At 49.4% G+C, this 10522-nt stretch overlaps 1 protein-coding gene and 1 long non-coding RNA gene across 7 annotated transcripts in view; one reads left to right on the forward strand and one right to left on the reverse strand.

Moving 5' to 3' along the window:
* The window catches only part of SMIM10L3 (small integral membrane protein 10 like 3), an 18935-nt gene extending 12268 nt beyond the window's left edge, over window positions 1-6667 (reverse strand). For 3 of the 6 annotated variants that reach the window (XM_077316996.1, XM_077316999.1, XM_077317000.1), the window contains exons 1-2: window positions 6176-6334; window positions 2699-3603 (exon numbers count right to left, since the gene is read on the reverse strand). In XM_077316996.1, the coding sequence (XP_077173111.1) occupies window positions 2699-3526 (828 nt within the window). In that variant the 5' untranslated portion in view covers window positions 3527-3603; window positions 6176-6334. Of the gene's footprint in view, window positions 1-2698; window positions 3604-4123; window positions 4244-4266; window positions 4520-6175 lie in introns of those variants that run through there. The other 3 variants (XM_077316998.1, XM_077316997.1, XM_077317001.1) reach the window with 3 other exon arrangements.
* Window positions 6668-7307: 640 nt separating this feature from the next.
* On the forward strand, window positions 7308-8969 carry LOC143827048 (uncharacterized). Its single transcript, XR_013227173.1, has 2 exons — window positions 7308-7540; window positions 8608-8969. It is a non-coding gene; the product is annotated as an uncharacterized LOC143827048 (long non-coding RNA).
* The last annotated feature ends 1553 nt before the right edge of the window (window positions 8970-10522 follow it).

A 10522-nucleotide genomic window follows, 5' to 3' on the forward strand; every position in this document is an offset into this window, starting at 1 on the left:
CTCAGTAAAGGAGATCTATTGAAAACATCACTCCTCCCAACTACCTTGACCCCGCGGCAGTTCAACCTTCCCTTCAGATTTTTGAGTCCAATTCCTGGAGCGGAAGCCACTCGATAAAGAGCCGTAAGCTGATACTGATGCTTTTCGTTATCTTCACCCTGATTAAGTATACCAAGCCTACCTAACTCCAAAAGACAAAAGAACAGCACCCTAGACAAGCTTTCTTGGACAGGTAAAAATAATTCTAATAGTGCAAGAGAAATGTTGCTAGAGTAGATTGCCACAAAGATAAAGTGCAGAAATACAAAAGATGTTTACAGTCCGGCCAACAATTCAACCAAGATGAGGCATTTCCGGCCTCTCTCCATTATCGATTGTAAGCCATCTTCTAAAGTTAGCTCCACTGGGATGCTAGTCTAGAAGTCAGAAGATCACAATCCTGCCTGCATTTACCTGAAATGCTCCACTGTACACAGTGGGGGCTACTTCAGTGTAAGCACACCCAGGGCACAAGCTAGTTTGTGATTAAATTCGGCTTAAAAGAGTTCGGGGATCACAACGTTCATAACTTTACTAAATCAAGCCTCCTTTCGTTTTCTACTGAAATGTTTCGATTCCGTCTCAGGTGGTTGCGGTGGTTGTTCTTTTTAATCAGCAAACGCCAGGCAAACAAAGTACACCATTTACATGAACATGCAAGGGCATTAAAAATGATTGAAGACACGTGTTTAGAAACTTTAGAAAACGACACGCCCTTTGGCCAGCCTGCAAAGAGCTATTTTAGAACGATTTTTTAAAATTTCCCCCTTTAAAAAAGAAATCCCTAATGACATGCATCTCCCCGCCCCACTACTCCTCTCAAGAGCAGACTCCGAATGACACATCCAACTGGTTTAAAAAAAGATTTGTCACATGGTCTGGAGAAAGGTGAGGGAGAAGAAGATGCTGGTCAAAAACACAGGCTTCTTTGCATACTGGCCAGCATCAAAAATCCCATAGCGCTTTGGTATTATGGCAGTTCAAAATGCTGTGTTTACACCAACGCATTATTGAGGGGAGGGGATTGTGGCTCTCCAGATGTCCATGGACTACAATGGACATCTGGCAGGGGCTCATGGTAATCGTAGTCCACGGACATCTGGAGAGCCACAGTTTAACCACCCCTGCACTGGTACCACCTTAGAATCACCTCTGGCTTTCTTGTTTTTAATTAACCCATACACAAGTCTAAGATGCATGTGGTTTCCCCTGTTAAAAACAAACTAGACACGAGCATTTCTTACAGCAAATTTCATCCCTAGCTCTGAAGATCTGGGACAAACCTTCTCTGTCGCTCGGTCCGCTTACAAGCAGAAACGAGAAAGTTGGAGGGGCTTCAATCTCGTCTCCCTTGTATGTTGTGAACGCGCACAGGTAAAAAAAAAAGATGCCCCCCGTACCAAAGAATCCCGTCCAGAGCTCTCAAGTCGTACCAAGACTTGGTCCACCAGCAGCCGCTCCGGCCTTTAACCGCACAATAAAGTGTTCTCCCTCATGCTAAAGAACCTGGAAGTAGACAGCCTCTTAATACGTGTCCAGGCCACGGTTTAGCAGAGCTCGAAAACAGGGGTGGCCCAACTATGCGTCTCCAGATGTCCATGGACTACAATCCCCAGGAGCCCCTGCCAGCATGGCAGGGGCTCCTGGGAATTGTAGTCCATGGACATCTGGAGAGCTACAGTTGGGCCACTCTTGCTCTAAAAGCATTCTTACTTCCAAGTAGGTCTTGAGAACGTCAAGCGAGGCCCTCCGACCTAACACTAGTTATGAATCAGAACAGCCGAGAAGCCACAAGAGAGACGCACAGGTGCTCATTAGGAATTGGAAACACACTCCGAATAGAAAGCTCAGCAGGTAACCTTCCAGCCTTCTGCAAGGGACCGACAGTTTCCGCCACCAAGCGTTTGAGCATCTGTGTTGAAAATAAAACCCTCCCCCTCCAAAAGCCACACAAAAAACTCGGCTACCTGAGCGTTTCCGATCACTTCATCAACCTGACCATCTCCACTAACAAAGCTCTACATCAGGGGTAGTCAAACTGCTGCCCTCCAGATGTCCATGGACTATAATTCCCAGGAGCCCCTGCCAGCAAATGCTGGCAGGGGCTCCTGGGAATTGTAGTCCACGGACATCTGGAGGGCCGCAGTTTGACTACCCCTGCTCTACATCTTATTACTGTTCGGTAACTTCAAACGTCTCCCCTGGCAGAGAATCACAGCAAAATTCCTTCTGACGGCTCACCCCGTTTACGACACCCGCAGCTGCGTTCGGGCGCCACGATTGGACCAATGTACCTATGGACCCCCCAAGCTTGTTGGCGGGCTTGTGCCTACCCCTTGCAGAGAGCGTGACAAAAGACTGATGGGTAAAAACCAACTCCGCCTACCCGCTGCATGTCACAGGGGGCAGGTGCCCATGTTATCCTGAGCTGTGGGAATTGCGCACCCCAAGACGAGACCGATCTGCACACGCCAGTCGAACGCCGGTCGCAAGCGACACCTGGCCGCCGCTCTTATGGAACTGGACTTTGGGGAGCCCAGGTAAGTACGCTAAAATACCTACTGAAATTCTGCCGCATGGGACTTGCTGGCCCTCAGCGCACTTTACGGGGACTATCCCCACAAGAAACGGAAGCTCATCGGAACTATTGTGGCTTTACCTTCACGATCGCATGCCAGAGACTTGCGAGAACAAACGCCCGTACCGCCAGCAGCCACTGCGCCAGCTGAACGTTCTGGGTCGTGTACTGCACGCTGGAAAGCATTTTCTTGTATCCCGGGGTCCGCTCCGAGGACATGAAGTTTAAGTAGTCAAGGAAAATGGACGCCGTCTGGCTGCTGACCAGTCCTGTGGGGTATTCGCTCAGCGCCGCGGCCAAGACGGCGTTAAAGTCGAGAGGCTGGAGCTCCCGGGAGTCCGATCCCTGACGGAGCGCCAGACACAGTTTGTCCTCGATAATCCTCAACTCCAGCTCCAGCAGCTGCTGCTTCTGATTTTGCTGGAGCTCCGACAGCCAGAAGTGTGCAAACTGAACAAAGTTGACCCCCAAGCAGCTCCATGTGCCCAAGTCGCGCATAAAACCCCGGGCTTTCCTCTGCCAGCCAGCCACGGCGCCGCTATCGAAGCAGCTGAACATCTTCTCAAAGGGATCCTTTTCCGGGGAGAAGAGCAGCCCCAGAAACTGCTTGGCGGGACCGGCCCTGCCGTCTGAATCGCCCAGGCAAGGCGCCATTTTGTTGCTGATGTGCGGCAGCGGGACGGCTTTGAAGAGGGTGCAGTTCCTGATCTTCAGCGAAAACAGCTCCTGTTGGAGGTGGCCGTTCTCCTCCTGGGTGCTGCTCCCCAACGAGCGGATCCTCGGGAGGTGGAGAATCTCGTTCGGGCGGCCGGGGGCGTTTCGGTGTACCTGCACGGGTGCCAGGTCATCTTCCTTCTCCAGGTTCATACACGAGATCGGCAAGGCACGCCTCTCTGGTAAACTCTGCATCGTACGGAACCGCAGGGCACGCCGGAAGGCTTCCGAGGAGCAGCATACGTCATGACTTAGTGGATCTCAATATGAACCTAAGACCAGGAAACACAAACACACCATCATGGGACCATTAGGATACTTGCTGCTGCAGGAGCCGTCAACTGGGAGGAAGCATCTTGCACTGACTCACCCATCTTCTCCCTCCAGATCTGGCTTTCTCAACATTCCCCAGGCTCTGAGAAACCCCAGGAGTGGTGCAATCAGGCCGAATATGGTTGGGCAGCAGAGCTGTGGACACGCCCACTCAGGGCCCCTCCCCTTCCCACCCCCTCCCGGCCCATCCTTGGCCCATCATTTTGGGAGGGGAAGGGACACAGGTTGACACGACCATATATCACCCAATAAACGTTTCACAAATGTTAACAATATGTTAACTCCCACCCATTCGGGTGACCCGTTCTGGGCCATCAAGAAACCCACTCTAGAAACTAAACACCCTAAAAAAATGATGGTCTTAAGATAATGGAGCACCTTGCCTCAAATTAGCCCACCCCCAATTAACCAAGCAGAGTCTCTGGTGTACAATGCAGAAGTTGTAGCTCCAGTGATCACCTCTGAAAGCTTGTTTTTCACAGCTCAGGAGAATGAGGGACTTATCCCAAATGTATAAAAGGCCCAGGCTGACTTTATGCTCCTCCTAACACCACCATCCTACCATGCTTCCCACGTTAGAGACAGTCCAAGGGAAAGTTTACTTTTGTAGCATGCGTCCTTCCGTCCTTCCAAACGTCGGCAGCTGTCCTTTTATAACCCCCCGGGGGACACCCCCTTTCCTGCTCTCGTTCGGGAATCGAAAAGCATCAGTCCCCAGCCAGCCAACCAGAGGCCAGAATACTTATTACATAAACAATACTTTACTCCAACCAATAGGATGTGGGTCTGCGAATTATGAGGTCATCATCAGAATTTATTCCCGAGTGTGATTTTCATTCAGGGTCGCCCTGCAGAGCAATCTCAAAAGATTCGGTGAAGGAGTTTTTAGCACACAAAGTTGTCTTCTCCACGGACCGGGTGTGCCAAAGACCCTTCGAGGCCTGGCTCATACACACAAGATAGAGGGGGGAGTAAAGGGGGAGAGCCCCAGCTTTGAATGCCCCCTCATGTGAGGGGAAAACTAGCTCAACGGGGAGAAGAGTTCAGTCTACGCCTCGCTCCCTGCTGTGCTGATTTTCCGTTTGGAGACCTAGATTCAGCCAGACAGCCATGTCGGTTTTTAAAGATGCCACTGGGCTCCAATCTTGTTCTGGAGGAAGCCACATATCCACCAGCACCCAGCCTCCGTGAATAAAAAACCACTACAGAGAAGAGGAAATAGACCGCTGACGTCACCTCAAACACGAAAGAGGAACCTATCGCCTAGCAGCCAAACAAACACGGATCGCCGGTCAGATCCATAAGGCCAGACGGAAGGGGTTCAAAGTGAGGGAACCAGCTGGACAGCACTGGATGGACAATCTTGAACGAGATGCTGTAATAAGGGAGGGATACAGGAGTCCACCTGGCTTTGTTCTCTCTTCCTTGGCAATCAAAAGGGACCTCTACCCGCTCATACCTCATTCCGAATCACAAGCAACCAGGACCCTTCATTCCCAAGTAGGATTCTCTGCCTGCAGTGGAGTCCCGGATGGCTCAGACCCAGGCAAAAGACTGTACTCAAAAGGGGCACAGCCCGGACCCAAGCGGGTCTCCCGGCACAGCTCAAACCTAACTGGATCATCCAGCGAAGAGCAAACTCTGACAGCCTGACGTGGCACAGCCCAGACAGACCACCTTTAGTGATTTCTTTGGTTTATTACTATATTACTAAACTATACCCCCCTCTCAGCCAGCCTGCCACAGAAAGAGGCACAGACCAGGCAAATTTCCTTCCCACACTCTGAAGCGGTACAGCCCAGACACAGGCAGACCACCTGCACCAGGAAGTGGTATAGTCCTGGCATAAGCAGACCACCTGCACCAGGAAGTGGTATAGTCCTGGCATAAGCAGACCACCTGCACCAGGAAGTGGTATAGTCCTGGCACAGGCAGACCACCTGCACCAGGAAGTGGTATAGTCCTGGCACAGGTAGACCACCTGCACCAGGAAGTGGTATAGTCCTGGCACAGGCAGACCACCTGCACCAGGAAGTGGTATAGTCCTGGCACAGGTAGACCACCTGCACCAGGAAGTGGTACAGGCCAGACACAGGAAGACCACCTGCACCAGGAAGTGGTATAGTCCTGGCACAGGCAGACCACCTGCACCAGGAAGTGGTACAGGCCAGACACAGGAAGACCACCTGCACCAGGAAGTGGTATAGTCCTGGCACAGGCAGACCACCTGCACCAGGAAGTGGTACAGGCCAGACACAGGAAGACCACCTGCACCAGGAAGTGGTATAGTCCTGGCACAGGAAGACCACCTGCACTAAGAAGTGGTATAGTCCTGGCACAGGCAGACCACCTGCACTAAGAAGTGGTATAGTCCTGGCACAGGCAGACCACCTGCACCGGAAGTGGTATAGTCCTGGCACAGGCAGACCACCTGCACTAAGAAGTGGTATAGTCCTGGCACAGGCAGACCACCTGCACCAGGAAGTGGTCCAACCCAGCTCCGAAGGTCACCTGCAGCCGGACGTTGAGCATCATGGAGGCGACGATGTAGAGATAGGGGAAGTTGATGCGGAGCTTCCAGGCCAGGTCGAAGAAGATGAGGAGGGTGCGGGTGAGGCCCTTGCAGAAGACGCCGTAGGAGCGGGCGGCCGCCGAGTGGGAGAGCCTGGCAGCCAGGGCGGGCAGCAGCGTCGCCGCCATAAACGCGCCTGCCCAGCCCTGCCTCGCGGGCCACGCCCCCTCCCGCCTTCCCCCGAAGACCCGGATGGCAACGGAGGACGCCACAACGCCCCTTCCGCCAGCCCACATCCGGGCATCGTGTGACGTCACCACGGCGTCCCTCAAGCCGGCCAGGCCCTTCTTATCATAGAGACGCGGATGGCGCCAGAACAGCCGCTCCCGACGCCGAAGCATCCTCGGCTTTTCACCATAGACATGCTGACGGGCAGAGCGCCGCTCCGCCCCCAAGAGACAAGGGAGTGCGGCTGTCAGAGCCAGAGTTCCACTCCCGGCTTCCATGAAGCGACCCGTGCACTTTGCGCGGGAAAACAACGAGGGTCGGCGGTTAAGTTCCGTTAAAACGGGATGCGCCGGCGCTGCGCGACTCCCGCCTTCCCCGCAACGCCTCTCGTGGCGTCCCATGGGGACCGGAAGTGCCTGCGCCGTCTCGCTTTTTCCTATCTCTATGCTTCGGCCTGGCGCGTCGGGGCTGCGGCGCGGGGCGACCACTAGGGGGAGCAAGGAGATGAGAGCGTGCGCATGCGCCGCAGCCCTCCTTCGCCCCGCGTTGTTGCACGCTTGGGCAGTTCTCACGAAGCGGTGCGCCGTCGCGTGTCCTTCTCCAGCTCCGATTGCTCAGAAACAGGGTGCAATCTAAAAATGTATACCTGGGAGTTCGTATCATCAATTAATTAATATGATTAGAAGTGTAATTAATTATAAGTAATAATTATAAGTACTTATCCTTATACGTATTACTTATAATTATATTTCTAATAATGTTAATTATATTTCTTGTATTTGCGGGTGTAGCAGGATTTAACCCGGACAGAGATGTAGGGCAATGTCCTTAACATCTAAAACAGGGGTAGTCCAACTGCGGCCCTCCAGATGTCCATGGACTACAATGAGCAGGGGCTCATGGTTATTGTAGTCCATGGACATCAGGAAGGCCGCAGTTGGACTACCCCTGATCAAACCAACCCCAGCACACAGCATGGTTACATGGCATTTTGTTTAAGAGGACTGTGATTTTCATCTAAACTGTTTACGTTGCAAACAGAAGACAGATTCCGGTGGGTTGCCATGTTGGTCTGAAGCTGCAGAACAAAGTTCGAGTCCGGGGGCAATTTTGAGACCAACAACCTTTTATTCAAGGTATGAACCTTTGTGTGCACATTCACTTTCTTCAGATTTTTTTAAATGAAAGTTACCAGTCCAGTCATACGGGCAGAGGGTGAGCGGCAAATTACTGCACAGAGGCAAGGACCAAACTGGGATAAGGAGCTTATGCCGTATGACTGCCATTTTGGGGGAGTTGAATTCAGAGGGAAAACACTGTGAAGGAAATAGATATATCACAAATCGAGATTGAAGGGCAGATGTTGTTGTTGTTGTTGATATTATTATTATTATTATTGGATTTATTCCCCGCCATTCTTGGAAATGTCTCGTAGCGGGTCACAATAGTCCTTTGCTAAAAATCACAAATAAAAACCTCATTAAAAACGGGACATAACAACGGTAACAATACAGAATAGGGCGGTAATTAACGCACAAGCACCCATCTCCCCCCCCCTCAATATACCTAAAAAAGGGGGTTGGAGGAGCGCCATGGATGTCACCTGGCCTGGGCAGTAACTGGCACCAGGGGGGCTCCAGAGTTGCCCTCCTTAATTGTCAGATGCTGAGAGTCGTGAAGTGAGACCCTGTTATTACACAACATTCGTCTCCCCTGGAGGCAAAAACATAACATTTTTGAGGTGGGGCGATTAGCTGTTTCTCAGTTCAGTTCTGCCTCTTTTCCCACCATGACGATTTCACTCTTTTCTGTTGCTCTAGGCAGACGAGCACTCTATCTCGATCTACCCTGCAAGGCTGTTGTGTAGCTGCCCCACCCCATCCCGGCCAATCTGCTTGCCCTGCCGCAACCCCTGTGAAAGGGTTGTTCGACCCTCAAAGGGGTCCCGACCCCCAGGTAGAGAACCACTGATTAAAAGATCTGGGGTAATGAGCATTGAAAAAGTCCCCAATCCCCAGTCCCCAGACTCTGGACAGCCACTGCTAATCAGAAAGGAAAACACCGAGATTAGATAGGCCTGTTTAGATAGAAAGGACATCATAGCATATGTTTATGTGAAATTAAAACTGACATGGTTCCTTGAAGACAGGGGCCATAAAAAGCAAGGGTATTAATCATCTACCTTTTATACTGTGTCACACAGCGTCAAATTTTCCAGAATTGCATCAGCCTGATTCTTCTAGCGGTCCACACCCACGTACGGTAATCATGCTGACCCTGTGCCAGCAAATACATAATCAAGCCGCATACATCGTGTTCCAAGCTGGGTTTTAAAACGGACTTCCTCTTCTCGAAGACCAAAGAGCCTGCGTTTTAGAAACTCAAAACACTGAGCAAATCCACTGTGATGAATCGTTACTGAGGGTTTGTGATACGATACCAGCCCAGGGGTATTTTATTTTTTCTTCCAAGGATATATCGGTTCGGTATCCTTTCTGCAAATGCTGGCTGAACTTTCGTTACCACCCTAAGCTCTTCTAAAAAGAAATTTAACGAGAAACAGAATGTGTGTGATTCTTTGGGTTGTCCACAGAAGGGCAGAAAGAGAAAAGAAACCTTCTGCACAAGCTTGTCCCTATTTGGAGAGATTTAATCCAGAGAAATTCAAGTCTTAAAGATTCAAAAGTAGAGGATGGGGGAAGAAAAATTGCTTCGTTTTTAGCCATTGGATGTGGAATTTCTCCTCAGCAATTTTTCCAAGGTATAATCCTCGATAGAGTTACCACCCCCCTTGAAGGCCGGGGGGGGGTGGTTTAGAACAAGGTAACTCTGAACTGAGCTGAAAGATTTTACATGTTGCAGTTTAGCTATTCAAGTCCTTAGACTAGAGATCACACTGCAGCTAACCTGTAGGAAGGGCAATTTGACCTGCTTCTTAGGGCCAGCCTAAACTGAGGTCAAACCTGCAGATATAAATTACATGCTTGCCTGAAGTTACTTGTCATCGGCCTTTATCGCTGAGATTCAAAGTGTAAATCTATGGGATGATAATCTGTTATGTAAAGTAATAGGACTAGGAATTGTAGAAATTGGAAACGGAGCCTCCATCTGAACAAAGCGTATTAAGGGGGACATGTCAATTAGGAACACGGCATCCCATCAGTAGAAACATGTTCGTATAATAAGGACTGGACAAGTGTGAATTAAATCTTTTAATGATCAATATCATGTGGATATTTTTAAGGAAAATAATATTTAATATATTTTATATTTTTGTATTACATGTTTACCACCCTGAGCCATATGGGAGAACGGTATACACATTCTATTGATAATATAATAATTTAAATAACCATTTAAACGGAGGCCCAGAGGATTCTTTGGTATGCGTTGACATCAGGTTTTATGTGTCCCCGCTCTACAATAAATTTGTTCAGAGACATGATGTCAGCCATCCAGTCCAACTCTTGGCGATCCCCTGGCACAGCTGTGGCCACGATTTCTGATCTTGCACCGCTTGTAAGACAGATGTGCTCTGCTGGGCCTGTGGCTGAGGCCTGGAAAATTACATTTAAAATCCGATGCCCTCCCTCCCCCCTAGCCTATTACATCAAATTAATTAACATCAAATTTAAATTTAAATTAATTTAAATTGATAAGTAAATTATCCTCCCTCTGAGCAGGAGACGGCCTAGGCAAATTTATTTTAGTTTCATTCTGGATGTTAAAACTTGTTAGAACTTGTTAAAATATGTTAGATTTTAACATATTTATATGAGTGAATGTTTTCAATTATATGTAAACTGTCCTGACCCCTGGGGAAGAATAAATAAAATCTTTCTGTATTAAAATATCTCAATAAAATGTTTTTAAAAATTCAAAGCTCAACTAGAACAAGCAAAGGGGCTACCGTGAAGACTTTTCTATTTAACTACGTCAGGGACTGGGGCAGAACCTTCAATATGGGAAGACAGAGAACATGTCCAGGGACTCAAGCAACTGCAGAAGAAGAAATTGGAGATCTAATTGAAGGCCAAACATGGACATTCACAGGCAGCAGGAGGATGCAGATAGATTTTCTAACAACAATCCCAGAAGGTTTTATGGAAGAAAATGAA

Source organism: Paroedura picta, chromosome 17 (genome assembly GCF_049243985.1).
Source record: "Paroedura picta isolate Pp20150507F chromosome 17, Ppicta_v3.0, whole genome shotgun sequence".
Classification (NCBI taxonomy): domain Eukaryota; kingdom Metazoa; phylum Chordata; class Lepidosauria; order Squamata; family Gekkonidae; genus Paroedura; species Paroedura picta.